The sequence below is a fragment of the Falco punctatus genome (genome assembly GCF_963210335.1).
Source record: "Falco punctatus genome assembly, chromosome: 4".
Classification (NCBI taxonomy): Eukaryota; Metazoa; Chordata; class Aves; order Falconiformes; family Falconidae; genus Falco; species Falco punctatus.
In genome coordinates this window covers 18,921,929-18,942,050 of record NC_137583.1, presented here as the reverse complement: position 1 = coordinate 18,942,050, position 20,122 = coordinate 18,921,929, and the positions used below count along the sequence as shown (strand labels likewise).

At 41.5% G+C, this 20,122-nt stretch overlaps 1 protein-coding gene across 7 annotated transcripts in view; it reads right to left on the bottom strand.

The window, feature by feature from the left end:
- The window catches only part of MITF (melanocyte inducing transcription factor), a 110,337-nt gene that overhangs the window by 19,824 nt on the left and 70,391 nt on the right, over positions 1 to 20,122 (bottom strand). For 4 of the 7 annotated variants that reach the window (XM_080383143.1, XM_080383144.1, XM_080383148.1 and 1 more), the window contains exons 3-4: positions 1,671 to 1,898; positions 470 to 553 (exon numbers count right to left, since the gene is read on the bottom strand). In XM_080383143.1, coding sequence (XP_080239269.1) covers positions 470 to 553; positions 1,671 to 1,898 — 312 coding nt within the window. Of the gene's footprint in view, positions 1 to 469; positions 554 to 1,670; positions 1,899 to 6,037; positions 6,130 to 20,122 lie in introns of those variants that run through there. The other 3 variants (XM_080383145.1, XM_080383149.1, XM_080383147.1) reach the window with 2 other exon arrangements.

Below are 20,122 nucleotides of genomic sequence, written 5' to 3'. Positions count from 1 at the left end.
AAATAAAAACCCTTTGGTTAAATTAAAAAAAAAAAAAAAAAAAAAAAAAGGAAGAAAAAAAGATGACTACTGAGGATGAATTAACATGGGTAGAATAAAGCCTTCTCACATAATTTTTTTAAATACAAGTGTGATCTGATAGAAATGTGGTCTTGGAAACTATCAGGACAAGAACACATACATGCAGACTTGGGAAAACTGCTTTGGAAAGGATTTCCTGAAGTGAGACCTCAGCAGGGTCTTCTGCTTATAGTGTTACAGTGCTAGAAACGCACTAGCCCTCATCAGATACCTAATTTTGCCTTTGACACCAATGCTAATAAACAATGTTGTTCTTTTGTTCCTTAAATGCATCTTAGATTCAACTTCTTAAAGACACTATGGGGCAAGCTTATTCTTCAACATAACTTCAAAGAAACATGCTCATTAGAAAAGGGACCTGTGCTCCAACTCCTGTGTCATCCAGTACCTGCATGCATGATGCTCGTGAGTGTGTGTTCAGAGCCGGGCACTCACTCTCAACCCTGCTTTGCTCTTCAAATTTATAAAATCCCTGCAGAAATAAAAAGGAAAAAAAGAAGGGGGGGAGAAAAAAAAAAGAAAAAGCAAAGCATGGATCTGAGTTCATGGCACAGTCTCAGTCCCAAAAAGAGCATGATTGAAACAGTGTCATGCACACATGTGCCTGGTGACACAGCAAAATGAAGCTGTAAATATCTTACGGGGGAAAAAAAAAAAAAGATCTGGGCACAACTGGGGCAAAAGGATAAAACTATTTGATTTTCATTTCTTCTGAGGCTACAGAGCACAAGTAATTTCTCTTTCATGTGCAAAATATGTTCTGTAATAACTGTTTCTCAAAGTTGCATAACATTTTCCTCAGAGTGCATCTGTATTAAAAATCTGGCACAAAGGCTTGAGGGGGGAGGATAAGGGGACACGAGGAGCTCTACAATTGTCTCCCATTTGTCACATTACAAAAATACTGACATGATTTCTTACACTTGTTAACATCTTTCAAATCATCTTCCTTCAGCACCTGATCACACATATAACATCCAACTAAGTTTTTTCCAGCAAAAAGTAAGATGAGGTTGCAAAGGACTTCTAGGCATAGGCTAGTGAAATCCTGTATTTGCACCACTGAGTTCATCATGAAACAGCATTCCATAACATTTTAGGGTATATTAGGTGGGATAATCTGGCCTTCCAGCTAAGCAAAGGACTTTCTCAAATTTTACTGTAAAAATACCTAAAATATCTCAAAAAGCTTTTTGTGTTTTTCAGTTATTTTTGCTATGCTCTTTGCTCTTTTCTACACGAATGAGCCATAAATAACATTATTCCAGAAAGCTACAGCTTACAAAACTGCTTTGTATTCTCCAAAGGTCAACTATTCACTGCATGCATCAAGCAAGAGGGGGGAAGTAGTTTTAATAAGCATAAACTAGCTAAAATAGTTCAAAAAAAAATGAGGAAGTTACAGGGACACAGGTTTTTTTTGCCAAAATGTTCTATGCAAATATATATTGATCAGAGGTAGCAGTTGCACTTTCAAAGTGAACAGTTCAGAAAAGAAGATAAATGTCTTAACGAGCAAATAGGGATTAAAACAGAAAGCAGACTGCAATTCCAATCTACTGAATAATATGCACACGAGAGCGTATTACCTCTTTCTCACAGTTGGAGTTAAGGGTAAGCATCGCCATTGGGCTGTTAGGTGCGCTGCTTCCAGTTCCTGGCGGCATGACATGATCCCCGGGCTGGTTTGGACATGGCAAGCTCAGGGCTTGGTTGGCATGTTTGTTTGCGAGAGTGGTAGAGAGGTACTGCTTTACCTGCTGCCGCTGGGCTTGCTGAATGTGGTACTTGGTTGGATTCTCAAGGTGAGTCTGCACCTGTATGACACAATTTAAAAAGTGCTTTATTGTTTTAGAACATCGTTACACGTGCTATCGATTTGAGCTATACATTTGTGACGTATATACCGGCTAAGCATTTGACTTAAAATACAGACCTGTGAAGCTCCGAAGAAATCAACAGCGCTTCACTAATTCACATTCAGAGGCAAGATACCAGTTTACGACCTAGCGTTTCAATAATTGACTTTTTAATGGTAAACCAAGAAGTTCCACTTATTTTTCTACAACATGAGATTTCTCACTTAATACCAATGCTCAGGCTTCCCTGTTTACACAGACACTCCAGAACAGCCAGTTCTGTGTTCAGACCTTCAGCTACGCGACATTTAGTTTTCACTAAAACACAGAGAAAAGAGTCGTACCACAGGAGTCATTTCACTTGTTAGTAGCTACCAATTAAAACCAAGTAGTGCGAATTGCTACCCTTTATCAGATGTCAAGTAACAGATCAAAAAACTTGTTGTTAGTTCTTTAGGTTCTGGTTGTTTGTATTTTTAAAATAACGCACTGGTTAAAAAATAAAAAAAGCAATACACCTTCTTTTTTGCCTACGTATTATTTATATCTCAGATCTATGGCCTAAATCATATACAAATAAGACAGCCTGTTTATAAACACATTATGCAAATAAGATGCAAGAAAAGAAGTGTTTCAGTTCAGATCAATCACTGTCCTCAGTAACAGCTGTTTCTGTATTTAAGATAAGCTTTTCACTACTTAAGAATTTTTTTATATATAAAATATTAAAAACCTCATACCGAATTATTCTTGTGCACCCTAAATAAGCAAAAGAAAGGCACTTCTTTTCCCATGCAAGTTTTTCACCATATCCTGGAAACTCTCTGTCACCTTTCTTTGATTGTTAATGTTTTTATTGGAAGGTAGAAACCAAACCAAAATATAATAATACTCCAAGAAGGTTTTTTTTTGTTTTAAAACAGTTCCATTGAAGTGACTTTTGCTATTACAAATGACCACATATGTCCCCCACTTACTGTTGTGGAAGAAATAAAATAAAGTATACTAGATACCAGAGGAAAAGGATTTCCTGTATACTGTAAGCCTTCTTAGCAACAGGTTTTAAAATAAGTCTGCAATAACAACTCACCTGATAATGATTATACTCAAGCATTTCCAGCATACTACTTATAGGTTGCAAGAGAAGCGACAGCAATATCCTTTGCTCTATGCTACTCCGGTTTGAGGGATTCACATACAGAAGCACCATAAACAAGCTACCCCAAAACAGCAGAAGAAACTTGAATGCCACTGCTCAGACTTATAGTAACCTACGCTAATTAGCCATGCATGCAGAGAAATAAACAGTTCACACAGGGGCTCTTCTTGGAAGCTATGTAAGTTCAGCCCTAAGTATTGGTATTATTTTTTTTTTCCCTGGCTTTGATGTCATGCTTTTTCATAAACATAAAAGGACCTTTTAAGCGATGGGCTATCAAAGTCAGATTGACAGTTCGCTCAAGGCTAATCTGCTATTCATCTTTCGTTCCAGTCATACTAATAGACAATGGTATTTTTCTTTAGCAGTAAGGTTAAAAGTTTTTAAGTACTGAGTAAGAAATAACTGAACAAATGCCCTGCGAGCCTAACGCATATCCGCTGGCAGTGGGGTGCACAGGGCCATGCAGCCCTACCCTCAGCCTCCAGGGCCAGCCATCCGCCACCCTGCCCCATGCAGCCAGTGGTCCACTCGGGACCTGCAGCCGAACACAAAGGACTTGAAAAAGCTCTACCACATCCTCAGCCTCCCTGATGCTTCAGAGCTCATTAATTCTGTCTCAATCTACAGCTGGAAGATTTCCAGTTCAGGAGTGGTTAACAATAAGCTAAAGCATGTCCCAAATGCATCTCTGTGCACTTAGAATCATAGAACCATGGAATCATTTTGGTTGGAAAAGACTTTTATGATCACCGAGTCCAACCGTTAACCCAGCACTGCCAAGCCTGTCACTAACCCATGTCCCTGGGCACCACATCCACATATTTAAAACATTTCCAAGGGTGGTGACTCCACCACATCCCTGGGCAGCTTATGCCAGCGCTTGACAATGCTTGTACACAGTCACGGTACCGAATACAGTCCCTACACCTTCTAGAACTTACTTTTTCTTTCTATCCAACTCCTTGCCAAAAGCCTGCGCTTAAACACAGGCAATCAAAAGCTGCTCAACTTGCATTATTTCCCCAAAGTCTCTGCTGCACAGGGAAGCACGCTTAAGAGAGTGTTTCTGGAGAGTATAATCTGATTTGTTGCACTAAATCGCAAGACAACACAATACAGAAGTCTGCTGTGATAAGTACAGCACTTGCTTTGTCAGTCCCAAACTGTTTTATCAGTTATCCTATCACCAGTGGTAAGAGTTATGCTGCACAGATAAGTCTATTTTTCACTTAAATTTTCATCTTCTGAGTAAATAAAGCTATCAGTAAATGAGTTATTTTTGTAACACTTATCTTCAAATATGTTATTTTAAAAACAAGCCCTACTTGTCTGACAGAATTTGCACAGTTCTTCCTCCACAGGCACCAAGATACCACAGCTGTTTTCACAGACCCTGCCAGGCCGACAAGGATGGAGCAAAGCCTCTCCTCTGCACTCATCTGCTACCCATCCTCCACACCCCCAGCACAGAGAGCAGCAAAATTCCAAGACCCACATCTCAACTGTGCATCAAATATAATATTACTTATAAAACATACTAATACACTGAGCTGACTCCACTCCATGTCAAGTTCTGAAACACACACTGCCTAACTGACATAGGATTTGTTGGCAAAACATACTTATTTCACAAGAACTTACTTTCCCCAAGATTCAGTGGTATCATCATATGTTAGAACAGTCTCTGTTATGTTGCTACTCAATGATTTTTTTGTTTTCTTTGTTTGGTTTTGGTTTGGTTTTTTTGTTGTTGTTCTTAAGACTAACTCTGTCTTTGGCCTAGACCACCCTTTTCTGCAGGCTCTCCATCTAAGAAAGCTCAAATGTGCCCACTTGGGCAAGTGTCCCAAGATGCACCAGTCATGTTCAGCTTGCAGATAAGCCATAAAGCAATCTTATTTTTTGACAAAATATCTCACAAGCAAAGAGCTGCAAAACAAACCCTACATCGAAATTCCACTATCCTGAATTCGAAACCATGAATGAAATCTTTGACTTAAGATCTAATTTTGGTCCTCAGCCCCTTCTTGCCTTTGGGATGAAGAATAGTTCCTGTTGTTCTTCCAAATTCATGAGACACAAAGCACAAGACGACAATTTATTGGTTTGGATACACTCCCTAAGAAATGCATCCTAACAGGGACATGCAAGAAAAATGGAAAAACTTGAAACTGAATCCTTTGGATCTCCAACCATCTATCGCCAGAAATCTCCACCCAGGCTTTGCTGCAACATCACTAAACCAAGCAGAACATGGGTTTTGGGGCATTTTGGTATTGGCAAGCAAGAAATAATCTTTCATATGCAGAACTTTGGAAATTATTTAAGACAAGATGTCAAAATTATCACACAATAGTAACCAAAGAATCTGGCTACAAGGAACTACAGATCAAGGATGGCCAAGTGGCAGCCTACAGCCTGGATTCAGCAAAGAAACACCTGGAAGAAGGCTGTACTTTCTGTTTCTATTCAGGTGCATTTTCGGTTTGCTTGGTTATCGAGGTTCTGCTCACATGGGTAACACAAAGTAACACTGTCTCAGAAATAGAGGCCCTGAATTGGTTTCATGCTAGAACAGCTTTCGATGCCCGCTTCTCCACTAATCTCCATGGGCTGGCTCCATGAACAGTTGGAACCACCCCTGCATCAGGTACACCTGCACTACAAGCCTCATAGGTCAGCAATTCAAGCTCCATCCGCTCTTGCCATGCTGACACTGAGCTAGTATGGTTTTTCTTGAGCTGAAGCGCTGAGAAAAGCAATATAAAGAAGTCAATTTGACTGCACCCATATGTAAGCCAGCTGAGGCCCTGCAAGGCTGAGCTGGGCTGGAAAAGCGTTGGATGGAGCCACGCTGATTACTCAGCACTCATCCTTCACTCTCTGGAGTATCCTGGAGAACGTTATCTCAAGCACGGGAAAGGCTTTCTCATACCTTCATTTATCTTGACATCTGACTGCTAATTCCAGTGCTTACATCCAGTTCGAGTACCTGAGCAGGGGAAAAACAATTCCTGAGAAGCTGCCTATTTTCTTTCACGTCACAGAAACACTAGTAATAACTCATACACGTAGAGTAGGTTTTTCCCAGCCCTTGGGTTTAGCGTCAACAAAGCGAGCGTTTCATCAGCAGCTTTCACTAGCTTTAAGCATACACACCCTATCAGCGGGAACTTTAGGTGTACCTCAGACTACATTCTTTAAAACCCTTGTATTATATTACAGAGCAGTGACAGGACTCCTGAGTAGACCCACATACTTCCTTCAATTTGAAAAACTAAAAATGTTTCCTGTTAAGGTGATCAGGGAATCAGGAATTTAAACACAAAGTATAGCCCCACGCTTAACCACAAAGCATACAGCTCAAATAGTTCCTCTGTACGAACAGGCAACCGAAGCAATTCTCCCAATACTTGCTCCACCTGTCAAGTCTTGCTGGGAATTGCTCAGACCTAATTTACTAATAACTTGCTAATGATGGCAAGAACTTGGAACAGTGCTACATGGCAACAGGGCAACACCCCCACTCCCCATGGGTACGCTTGGACCAAATCCCTGTTGTAGGAGCATACTGGAGAGTTCACTCTTGGCCAGGCACAGGGCAGGGAAGCCTGGTGGCTTGGCCAATGCATTTTGCACAGCGTATTCCAGAAACTTAATGGCTAATGATTAAAATAACGGGGAACTTACACCAGAATAAAAATCAGTCATTAGCTGCGGCTTTACTACATGCTCCAGCTTCAAGTTCACAGAGTCACAGAATCACTTAGGAAAACCTTTAAGATCATCGAGTCCAGCTGTAGTTGGAAGTTGATCAATTGCTGTAGGATCAAGCTTTGACCCACCAGCACTTCTGGATGAAGGTAACTAGGCTAAATTAGTTGTCCTGTGTTATTTTTATACTTATTAATTTGTCCATCCATGAGTTTGATCTGTTTGAAATGCATAACTGCAAGAAGCCAGCACAAACCCAGCATATCTTGTGTTAAGAGTGTTCCTTCAAGGTGGAATACCGCTTATTGGTTTTGCCGTCTCAGTTACTACTTAAACTCACAATGTGTTACTTGTCACATCTCCGAGTACCACCGCTTTCAAACTTCTCCTACCACCCAGGGAGAAATACAAAAAATATTATCTATTTCAGTGTGATCACAGAAGAGTTTGGTATGAACAGCCAGCCTTAGGTGCTGCTGCATAATAAAAAGAAACAACAAAAAAGCCCCAACACTCTTCCCCCCCACACACTCCCCCAAAATACCAATGTTATAAAACTCTGAAGCACCTAATTGTTTTACTCTCTAGTGGTCTTTCCTGTAACTGTTGAACATTTTAACACGCAATTTCATTACCAAAACTTTTGCAGACATTCAGACTACTACTAGTATACTCATGTTCCCACAACATTCGCAAGAAGAAAAGGCAACCAGGCCAAGCAGAAAAACCACCAGGAACAAAACATTAAATGAATTTGAGAAGAACAAAGCCAGTTTTGAACTAGCCACACTTGAAACCCTGATGTCGGAGCAGGACTTTGAGGACGGCGATGGCATCCCGCCTCAGGGAGCCCCACCTGCGCATGTCTGCTTTGCCCCGAGGCCCAGCACTGCCTTCGCCACCCCTTGGTCCTCCCCATGTCTCATCTCTTCCTCCTTTCATGGCAGACATCACACCTGCACATCTCTCACCCCCTCCGGCAAAGGCCACTGCTGCCCCAGAGCTCCTGGCTGTCCTCGCGCTGGGAACTCACCATGGGTCCTGCCCAGAGCCAGCACCGTGCTCAGCATCTCCCGCACTCAGGCAGGAGCCATCTGTGCAGCCAGAACAGCCTCCCCTGCCTTCCTCCTCCCGTCTGGGCTTAGAGGACACAACACCTGTTTCCTAGCAAAAAGGGAATTGCTAAGACCCAGGACACGGAGCTCAGCAGTGGAGACCTCATGCCTGTGATTGCAAAGCTGATGCCCCCAGTTCGCCGCTGGTGCAACACAAGTGACAAAAGGCCATTAGGATGCCAGCAGTGCTGGGCTGTCCCGCTCCTCTGGCCCCCCACGAGCTGGGAAGGAACATATTCCCATTGCCCAAGCCACACAGAAGGAGATTCTTCTCACCAAGAGCATCACTGAACCTTCCTGTGAAAGTAAAGCCCAACTGTTTAATGCTTCATTTAAGCAGAGATAGGCTTGAGCACAGGGACATGCCAGAGATTTACAGAGGACAACTAACCAAGGGGAAAGAAGATATCCCCCCTCCCCGCACTTTTTTTTTTTTTTTTTTTAAATTAAAAAGACCATTTGTTTCAAGTAAATTGCCTTAGGACTTACAGTTTATAATTACAAATAAAACACTTTTTGGTCAGTTTTTTCAGTTCAATAGAATGTTTTGTTGCTTAGACAGCTAAATGTCATGGGATTTTTAAGAAAGGTTAAAATTCTGTGTCATTTAACAATTAATGGTACTCAAAAACAATACTAAATCACATCCACTGAAGTGTTTCACAAGGGTTTCAGGCTTCTGTTGGGTCTCCTGCAGCAGAAAGCCCTGTTCAATGCACCAGCCCAGGGCTTCAAAGCTACTTTTTAAAACTGCTTCAACCCATCACTTTCAAGGATAAAAACCCAACAGGAGCAGCAAGAAACTGTTGTATAAATTGAATAAAACCAGAAAGCAGTACAAATACATGTCTATTCTTTCTGGCTAGGGGGATGGGGGGGGAACAGAACACACCAACCAAAAAAACTGAGGCAAATGACATATGAAAAAGATAATCAACTAGTGCCTCTTGCATTAACAGTAATTTATTCTGCTGAAATTTTCTAATCAGGTTCCAAGATTCCGAGAGTCATGTTCACCATAGCTTGATCCACTAAGTCTGAAAAACCTAAAGACCACAAAAAACCCTCAATTATTCCATTAAAATATTGATCATGGGTTTCACTGCAATGCCAGGAAGAACCTTTCTACCACCCAACTTGGAGCAATTCAAACAACCAGCCAGACAATGGTTTAACTCAAAGCCATTTTCCCACATACTGTGTTCAAACATTAAGCAACAGCATCACATTTTTCCCCCTAAGGATGTCAGTGGCCTGAAGTAGCTCTGCATGAAAAGTTCAGTCCTCTTGCTTTCTGAAACCTTTCCAGTCTTCCAACATGAAACACCTACCACCTTTGAAAATTAAATCAAAATTAAGTTGATTAGGTTGTGATATATCATTCCCCATAGGGCCACTGTGAATTTAGTAACAGATAAGCCTATTCAGTAACTTCTCCAGCTGCCATCTCTCCATCCCTCCATCGCATATTTGCTCCCCTTTCTTTCAGTCCATAACCCAGGAAGAGTGGCTGGAAGAACACTGACCAGAAAGCCCAGGAGTAGGAAAAAGATGAAGATCGTGTTACTTGTACTGCCTGAGAACGACAGGCAGGATTAGCTGATGCCAGCATTTTACCTCAGGACATAGCGAACGCAAGGAAGTGACATCAGTTCGCACAACAAAGCTCCCTGGTTACTGAATCCATCCAAAACCCCTTCTGAACTTGAAAACCAAGGCAGGTACAAGAAAGTTATTTAAAATCTGGCATCGTGACTGCAGTCTAAGTGGATCCAACAGTCATCTTCAAGCACAAATAGTTACGAAAAAGAAAGGCACATTGTACAGAATGAATATCATTTATACAGCTAGGGGTTGTTTTGCCCATCACCACAAATTCCTCTGTGTAACGTGACTTTTTATCCAAGGGAAAGACATGAAGCAGACAAAAAGAACAAAGTTTCTGTGGATCAGTGTTTTAAAACTGTACTTTAGCTATAGAAGCACATGACAACAGTATCTAAGGAAGTTAAAGAGAGGTTAGCCAAATTTGCTTAAGGAGACAGGAACTGATGTCATTGGCAGGTTAGGGCATGCGTGCTAGCTGCTGTTCCGCAAGTGTGGCTTTCAGACAGGACTCATTCCTTTGAAGTCCTGCATATTTTTTGGTAGGAAATGAGCATTTCAGCTGTTTACTTCCCAACACACATGCCATAAATTTTTATTTTATACAGTTACTGGGAGGATACCAAAAAGCATTGCAACATTTTCAGACAAGTAATTGAATGCATAAAATGTCAGACACAAATCTTTTGCTATGATTTCACCTACCCCAGGTGCTTCAGAGTGTAAATATTTTATGACTAACAGGCACCAATACCAGCCACACAACTGCATCTGACAGGCAAGTTTGAAATATGGTACTGTCATGGTAAAAATCTTAATTCAAGCACGTCATATTTACGTCCACTTCTGCCATCCCAGTCTCTCCTAAGGAAGCTGGGAAGCACCTTCATAGGCACTAGAGGGTTTGAGATTGCTCACAGTAGGACACAAATGACTCCTCCTTACAGGAACTGTCAAAGATAGACACAAACTTGCCTCCAAAAGTCTCTTGTGCAAGACCTGGTGTAAAGACATCAACTCAAGAGGGAACAGAGTCATAGGACAACAGATATTTCAGCTGCCCGAAAGCCCAAAGCCAGTACAGACCATCTGAAGCCACCCCTGCTCCCAGCTTCCCCTTGCAAAGCCTCCCATAGCCCACGCACAACCATCCACCCTTCCTACAGCCCAAGCAAGACCAACACAAGATTTACCAGACCACTAACACAGTTCACTGTCGGCTTGAGAGGGTCACATTAGAGAGGTAAAAGTATTTGTCCAACCTTATCTTCCTCCTAAGGTTGCCAAGCACAGTGTTGGCCAGTGCCGGCTTTGACTTGCAGTCACATATTTAGAGCCTGAGCAGGACTATCAGTTACATTTCACAGGGGTTACTAATCCAGCCACCGTTCCAGCCCTCAGTAACCCCTGCTAGACCTGCACGACAGATTATTTCACTTCCAGGTCTCTGGTCCACTGCAAGCCTGCTGGAAAAACTGGCGTCTTGAAAGACTCTGCTCTACCGCCTTTGACATGGCAGGGAAGCGGTACAGAACATCAGCCCTTCTCCCCAGCAGAGCCTGGCAGGTCAGTACTACTAAAACTACATCAACTTTCATATGTGTGAAGGATTTAGAGATTCTGGGTATATTTCCAGAGCCCGCACCTGAGCCAGCGTGTGCTTTGATATCCAAAAGGAGGAGCACGAGGCGTTTTTTTCCTTCCAGTCCTGCAGTGCCCTGAGGAGGCAGTTTCCACAGGTGAGAAGAGGCATCCTTCTTCACACCTGGTTTTGCTCAGGTTGCTCATCATTGCTCATTTGTTCAAATGTGAAGAATGCAAATGGGACTGGGTAAAAATAATGGAAACTTTTGTAGGAAGCAAACAAAGGAGAAAACAGAAATCAGTTTGATATAAGATGCTGAATAAAAAGTAACCAGAACCTAGCTTAAAACAGAAGGAGACAGCACACACTGACTTGAAAATAAAAATCCTTATTACCAGCTTCCTAGAGACGTGGAGTTGCCCACACAGATAACAGGACAGGTTGTTTGCTTGTCCAGACTTCAATAAACACAATTCCAGAAGCCTCAATTCTCTATGCCAAAGGCAGATTTTAACACAGAAAACCTACTTTGCCCCTGCATGGACTTGTCTTAACGTGTGTCATGCAACACTGACTTCTCACAGGTGAAACTTAAGCCAAAATAGACTATTTTGCCCAAACTGTGTAAAAAAAAAAAAAAAAAAAAAAAAAAAGGTAGAAGAAAGAGAAAAAGCCCAACCTGTTACTTTCATAAATTTGAAAAACCCATACCACCCTCAACACTGGTCTCATTTGTCACTGTGGGAGTTGTGAAAGGTTGCTTAGTTTTATAGCATATGAGACACTGTTTTGAGCCAAGATAACTTCAAATGTTAAGGAATACAATCTTCAGCACTTAGGGGCTAAGCAAGAAATTAGTTTGATTTAAGTCTTTCAAATCCACAATGCTAGCTTGTTAGAAAGAGCTGGTGTTCAGAATATTGCCCGTGGGCTACCTACCGAAGTATTTATTTACAAATTTCAGCATTCAGCATTGAAACATAAGATAGGGAGAGAGATGTAAAGATGGCACTAGATCAAAATATATCAAACACCCGAAAGCCATAAACAGAACCGTTGTTATCCTTCTCTTTTTTTAAATAATAGCTATTTGTAAACTCAAATACAACTCTTTTATTATTATGTTCAAGGGAGAAAACCTCCCCACTTTGAAGCCACATTGCACATCAGGAGGCTACCACAGAACAGTCTGGGTTGGAAGGGACCTTTAAAGGTCATCTAGTCCAACATCTACATCCCGTTACATACTTGTCTGAAGACATCTACACTTGTTGCATACTTGTCTAAAACGATCTAGGTGAAAGACTGCTACACTCATTGTTCACATAATTACATGGGGACTGCGAGGCTGGCAGCCTGCTTCCAAGGTCACTTACAAAGCACATATCAAGAACATGCCAGTAGTAATCACAGCCCAAATGTGAAAACATAAATACACCAAGCCCAACCAGCGCCATGCAGCGCGTGCTGGAACAGCTTGGCCTGTTCATCTACCGAAAAGCCTTCCCACCAAAACTTTTAAAGGAAATGTCCAAAAATAAGAGTGAAAATAATTTTGAAAGGACCATTTATTTAAGAAACTACTGGGCAACACACCGGCTACGGCACAAAGGACCCTTTTTCTGGAACATGTCCGTTTTGAGGCTATCCACTTTACAACAAATACACTGCACCCTGAGAAGTTAGCAAGAGAATGAAGATTTTTGTTCATTCAAAACAGTTTAACGTTGTTAACGTGCCCTGAGCTTCTACATGTCACAGTTAATAATTAGAAAGACTCAGCCGGGCTTTACACCACTTTGCCTACAGCAGACATCACCTCATGTCAGCCCCGATACGGAAGGCTAGAATAAAGCAGCCTAGATACATCCTTTTTATTCACACTACTAATATGATCATTAGACACAGCCTAAAATAATAATAAATCGCTGACTTCATTTAAGTGAAGGAAATGCAAGCTGGCTTACCACCGAACTCCTTGATTTTTATCCTTCTGCTCAACGAGCTGTGATGTTATTTATGACTGTATTAAAACCTACCGAGTTATAATAAAACAGTTTCAGTACCTCAGAGTGCTTGATCATCATGTTTGCTAATGTAAGATAATCCAAGTCACCTTCATGCAAACTCAACTGGCTATTGATCTGAAGCATTCTGCTAAATCCCAGAACGGAGATTTGAGGAGGGGGGAGACTTTGGCAAGGTGCAAAGGTGGGTACACTCCCTGTACAGGTTGGCAAGCCACTGCTCTGGAGGAGAATTAACCCAAGGGCCCAAACTGATGCCACAGAGCATCAAAACCAAAAGCCAACACTGTCAGGGCTGCTTTTGAGCGGTGGTGGCTCTTCCTAGGGAGTAGCGTTCTAACATCCAACACTGCCATTAAGCAACATCACATCTTTTTATTTCCTGACGTCTCACTAACCAAGTAGCTACTACAGCAGACACCATGGTAGCCACAAGAGATTGAAGGTAAAAACAGTAAGAAATTAAGCATGTTTATTCCACACTAATTTTAAACCCAGAAATCACAATGAAACTTAAGTGCTTTAGTTATTTCTTAGCTAAAGGAATGTTGCCATGGTACTTCTGTAACACAAAGACACATTTAAGGCAAATAGCCATTAAGCTGCATGACCTCACCTCTGCGCCCCATGATCTCATTCCCACAACAGTCAGACAGTACCTATCATTTGGCTCCCAGAAAAAACAAGACTAGTATCAGCTCATTTATTAAACAAGGATGCCAACACTTCAGCCCTTTAAGATCTCGGGCCTTACATACATAGAGACATGGTGTCATGATCTATTTTATACTTACAAAAACAACATCCAGCCCCTCAGCCATTTTTGTAACCTTCACCACACCTGCTCCTCCACATCCATCCAGAGATGAGCTGTTGAAAACCCTTCTCCTCATGCTATTTCACATATGGTAGGCAAATAATTAGTTACACTGTGAAACAAGAAGCTCCTGTCCACATAAATGACCCTTGATCAGGCCAGAGGATGGGGTGCTTGCAGGACCATCACCTGAACCAGTGAAGTCTTTGACAAAAACCGTTAGCTGTCACTAGCTTGGTTCATATTATAACTAAAAAAATACAACAAACCAGCAGTCAGGATCATTACTTCAACAGATATTGCACAAGCGTACTCATCACAAAAACTTAAAAGACTGCAAAAAATAGGTTATATGAAAAGATGCTATTCCAGCATTTTCAGCATGTGAGCACATACAAGACCTCCAGCCTTGCAAGGGGCTACAAGCTCTTGATTCTCTACTACATGGAGTCCTACCAAGGTTGGTGTTAGGACTCTTTCTGCAGGACAGGAATCTGATTTTATTACAGGGCACCAGACAAATTCCACCTTCCCCAACAACTCACAGAAAACTCTTTTCAATGGTTTCATCTGAACTTCAAAAAAGCACAAGCCCACAACTCACCAGAAGAGGCACAGTCACAAAACGCAAAGGAAAGTGTGTTATCGTTCCAGTTTTCCAAAGATTAGTTGCAAATATGAATCGCCAACAAATTCAGAAGTGGTAGTTATGTCAGAAAATCAAAACATCTTTTGAAAAAGAAATTCAAGCCCTCCAGGCTTGATCTGAGAAGAATCCTATTTTAAACCGCACTTGACCCACACTAATGTAACCCTTCAAATGCTATCACAAGAACAGAACTATGTTCACAAGGGGAAGCAGGCACATTATCTTCCACTAAAGCCATATTTATTTATGTAAAAAATCATACCATCTCCTTCTAACACTGAAAAAAAATCAAGCAATATGACATGTATTATACAACACACACGAAATTTTAGCTACGCAAGTTATAGTATGGGAACATAACACAACTCAAGGCAACCTGATGCTAGAGTTAGAAGGATGTAATTAGGGATTAGATGTGGATTAACTAGATTCAAACTCAGTCTTCCCCACCTTTCTTACCCTTTTTTAAACCTCCAGTATAAACCCATTTTAGCACGTCGCTACTTTACAGGGTGGAATAAATACTTTGAGAGATCTTAGTTTTTTAAAAATGCAAATAAGCTCACACTGAAGTTTATTTTAAATGAAGTAAAAATTGGGGGTTTTTTGTGGGTTTTTTTTTTTTAACACCCACTAGGAACCAGAAGAGATGCCAGCACATCCCCAATAGCAAACAGTTGGGTTTGACAATGGCAGATGTAGCTGCAGCCGGTCCCAAGGACACCACAGCTAGCTGCGCATCCCCAAGCAGCACAGTACAAGATGTGGGACCCCGCCAGGCAACAGTTCAGAACACCATATGCATTTCAAGCTATTGGTGTCAGATGAGCTGCAGCCTGCTCTCCCAGGCTGAACTCCCAGTAGCACTGGATAACACAAGGTCTTCTCATTTCATTTCCTCTGGCACAAGCATCTAATTAGTACTCATCAACAGCACCAGGCAAAAAGAAGCTAACATGTAATAAGTGGAGGCAACTGGGAATTTACTTCAAAATCCCATTGCTGCTCCACAGTAAGGGCAGAGCTGGCCGGCAAAGGTGCCGGTTCTGATGTCTGGCTGCTTGTTCCTACCCCACCACATCAGCTCGCTGCTCTGACCCCTCAGACATGCAGGTACCGCCGTCTGTAGGGCTAGATTGACCCAGGCAATCAGAACCACTAACCCATTTTTTTAAAAAAAAAAAAAAAAGTCACCTTTCCCCAAACAGGCCTTTTTGTAAATCTCAAACTGCCTCAGTAGTCCCAAATAATTTTTAGTGTGGCCCCACAAGTGCATGTATTGGCACAGCCACGGGGGCTGTCACTACCAGGGCTACACGGGACATCATCAGCCACCTTTGCTGCCACAGTCAATGTATTGTGGAACTGTATTAAAAAAGGTAATAAATAATGGGCACAAATAAGGAATTAAGTAACAGCCAAAGCTGCTTCTGCTTTACCCCATCTGGTGGCCTATTGCTTATATACAGCTGGTAGCAATAGCTATTTAGGCATGTTGTCTGGAATTCCAGCTATTAGAGGAGAAAACACGCAACTGGATTAACCGTGTCCCACTAGCACTTATCTGTTGTTATCCCCTGGGTCCAGCAGAAGCCAGTATGTTCCTCACTCCATACCCAAAGCGGAGCATCTAGACACTGTGTGCTCTGATCACAGAGCCACCAAGACCCGAGTCAGTCCTCAAAGCCTACCGCCTTTAACCAAAGCAGATAAATGGAATAAGTTTTCTTGAGGAAGATGCAAGTTCAGAGAGAAGGGTTTTCTAAAGCTAATTCCTACAAACAGGCAGAAGCCCTGTCTATAAGCTTTTCCTTGTTATTTATGTTACACACCGCAGGGACAGGCAGAAGGCAGCTCTGAGCCGTGACCCACATAGGAAGTGGCGCTTTGCATAGAGCAACCACTGACTGAATAAGGAGGCACTCCGGAGCAGAAGGCACCACTTTTCTTTCCTCAAAAAGCTAAAGCACATTAAAAAAGGATAAACTCTTTTGAAAAGCCACAGTAGCGTGATTAAATACTTTTTCCTTTTACACAGCAAACCATACAGGGCTGAACCCTTAAGGAATATATGAACTTTCATGTGAATGGAGCCCATTAACTACCAGACAATGAATGGTGCCTGTGGTCCAGATTTCATTTCCCTTTAGAAAGCAAAGAGGATAGAAAGCTTATGATTGCTACACACAAGTGCTGACTCATTCAAGGTCATTTTACTCCTTCCCTGAACAAATTGTTTCTTTGAGACCCTGGCTATTACGGTATTTCAGAAGAGTATAGTTTCAATGGGAGCCAAGAAGCAGAACTGTAAAACAGTCAAATTAATACCATAGTAAAATACTATCAGACTGCCCAAAGGATGCCTTTTCAATTAGTAAGATGGTAATATACAAGATTGCCTTTTTTAACAGAAGTCTCATTTCTCAGAATTTTCTGTTTAGCAAGAATTAGCTTTAAAGTATTGTTTAACAAAGCAGGAATTAATTTAAAGCAGTTCCTGAAATGCTAACGTTGCTTCAACTGAACAGCCGTACCTCACATGAGGCTGTAGCAGCACTAAAAGCAGCTCTGCCCCCCCAGCAAAAACAAGCTGTCTCGCCACAAGCAGGTTTATCACTCAGCTGCTATTGGGACAGTGATGCTGGTTAAAGGCAACGGTGGCTCTCTGGCTCGCTGACATGGGGGAACTGGAATAAGTCTTTGCTGAAAATATCATCCCCCTGTAGCCAGGGCTCCCCAAACTCAGAAAAAACAAAAACCTCACACACCTAAAAAGAAAACACAGGCAGAGAGAAGTCACAGCCTTAGGTAGCTAGAAGTAGTTGTCTTAAAGATGAGGTTTAGTGTGCTGCTTGTAGGTCGTTGACAGGACCTTCATAAAGACCTGGGATAAGCAGACAGGCTGTTCTCTACACATCACTCTTGAAATGCACTCCTTTCAAGGGAGATTTCTTATAAAAGAGAATTTCCATTAGTTGCCTGTTTATATTTTCCTCCGAAAGGAGGAGAAAGTTTTAATTAATTAGCAACCATTCAGTCCACACACCGAATTTTGATGATGCCAACCAGGAATTTCCTCGTGATTTTTAGGATGCCTGAAATAAAAGCTTTGATCCACCTCCCTCAACACACAAGCTTCCTCTCAAATTCATAAATTATTTCTGATTCCACATCAGAATGACTTCTGGTTTGATACTTGTGGTGGTGTTCAAGGCCAGGTTGAATAGGGCTTTGAGCAACCTGGTCTAGTGGAAGGTGTCCCTGCCTATCAAGTTCCAACCCCCCACCATAATCTTTAAGATCACTTCCATTAAGATCCAAACCATTCTGTGATTCTATGATACTGCTACAAGCATATTTTACTATAGCAAGTTTATTGGCAAGGCCTTTTGTTGTAACCAGGTTAGGAAAGAAAAAGAAATGTCAGTGTTACATAGGGAAGGGAAAAATACTCTGAAATTCACTCTTAGGATTTCCTAGAGCTTGCAGCAACGAACCTTTAGGCACAGACCTTTTAAAGATACATAGGTGCCTGACGACTGCTGCTGCTGAGACTCCAAGGTCAGCTCCAGTGACAGCTCTCCGCACTGCCCTACCTTCAGCATCCGTAGCACTCTCACGGCCCGTGATGCTTTCTGGCAAGCGCATCTGCCACCCTCCATGTGCAAAACGGGGTGGGGGCAGAGAGAGGGAGGAGGACACTGCTCCGGGACAAAGAAATACTTCTTTGAAACATTAGTTCCTTTAAACACACAAGACGCATTCCTGCTGATGTCAATGTTTTCATTTGGAGATAAGACACAGATTCCAGCCAAGTCAGTAACAAAAATGCTGTTGTCAGAAGCCAGGGCTTCAAGTAGGTGGGTTGCCTGAAACCAGCGCATGGCTTCAGGGTTGTGTAAGCCACATTCATTTAGAAATACAGTAATCTCCACAACTTTCTTCCAGAAAGGTATCACATACTAGCTCATATTGTCTACAAAAATCAGGATTTGTAGCACAAAAGCAGGAAGGAGGGTATAATTTGACATAGTGCAGTTGTGTCTTAAATAGCTTTGAGGTTCGGGAACGTTCCATGGAAAACATGCTCCAGTTCTGTCGCTTAAGCTTTTTCAGCACTCTGGTCTTACTTGCTGAACAAATTTATTACTCCTACTGGACACCAGCAGCAGGTTTATTTAAAAAAGGCAGCCTGCTTTTCACAGACTTTCTAGCAGTAATTGTTTTTACATGCACTATTACATACAGCATTTAACCAGTAAACGGCTTAGAGGTACCTCTGGGATACTAGTCGGTAAAAATAAAATACAAGAACAAAAGCAAACAACATGATTAGAATAATGTGTCAAAACAATTCTTAACACCCGGGTATTAGCCTTCATTGGTGAAAGGAATAGTCTAGAAAGACAACTTTCCCAGCAGCTGCGAGCTTTCCCAGCACACACACACTTGGAAACCATAATGCCATCTGCTGAGAGATTATGAAAGTGCAATGCAATGAATGACCGAGTCCTCAGTGCTTCCCAGAATTTCATGTACCAGTTTAATCACTGTAATACTGGTGTTGAAATGCTTGCTGCTCATGATCAAGTTCAAAAGGAAGAAAAAAAAAAAAATCTGCTTGAACTGTAATTTACCCAAGAATTTTCAAAGAACTAGCTGGAATTGCAACTACTGATATTCAGTAAATCAGGGATACTAAGTCACAGAGGTCCATAGCAAAAATATGTTATGTTAAAAAGATATGATGTGGAAAACCCTAACTATTAATTTGGCATGGACATTCTAACTTTGCAAAAACACTGGTATTAAATAGTTATGTTGGGGGGGAGGGGGGGGGAGTGCTAGGTTTTTTGTTTGTTTGTTGTTTGGTTTGGGGTTTTTTTGTTGTTGTTGTTTTAAAGATGCTCAATTTTCTGCTCCACATCATTACAAGCTGGAGAAAACATTCCTGATTCTGAATCACATTAAACTATAAAACTTTATTAATAAACCTAAAAATAATGAACAAGTTATATATATATATTATATATATATAAAAATACAGAACTGGCATCCAGTGGAAGTGCTTCTAACAACCTACAAAGTTGAGCGGTTACCCCAATACCCCAGTGCTCTCTCTGCAAGTGATTGGAGGCAGCAAATTATAGTCATGGTTAGTAACAAAAGGGTTGCTAAGAACTAAAAATGGTAGAGCAATAGTTTCACAAAGACCATCACTTTTTAATTTTTTTTCAAGTTACTAATCTGCCAAGCATATAAAAGAAGAGACACAGTTTTGCTGGGTCACAGCAGCAAGTAACAAACGCAAACTACCCCAGAATAAGCACCATCCCAGAGGTTGCAAAGGGGATGTATGGAAGGCGAGAGAGGAGGATGTTTTTTCTTGTTTGTACTGAAACACTATATCCAATTCTGCCCCAAACGATAGTGATGAGTTAGAGGAAGTTCAGAAAAAGTCTTTTAAAGGATTCAAGATATGGCAAGCAGAAGCAGAAGGCTAGCACC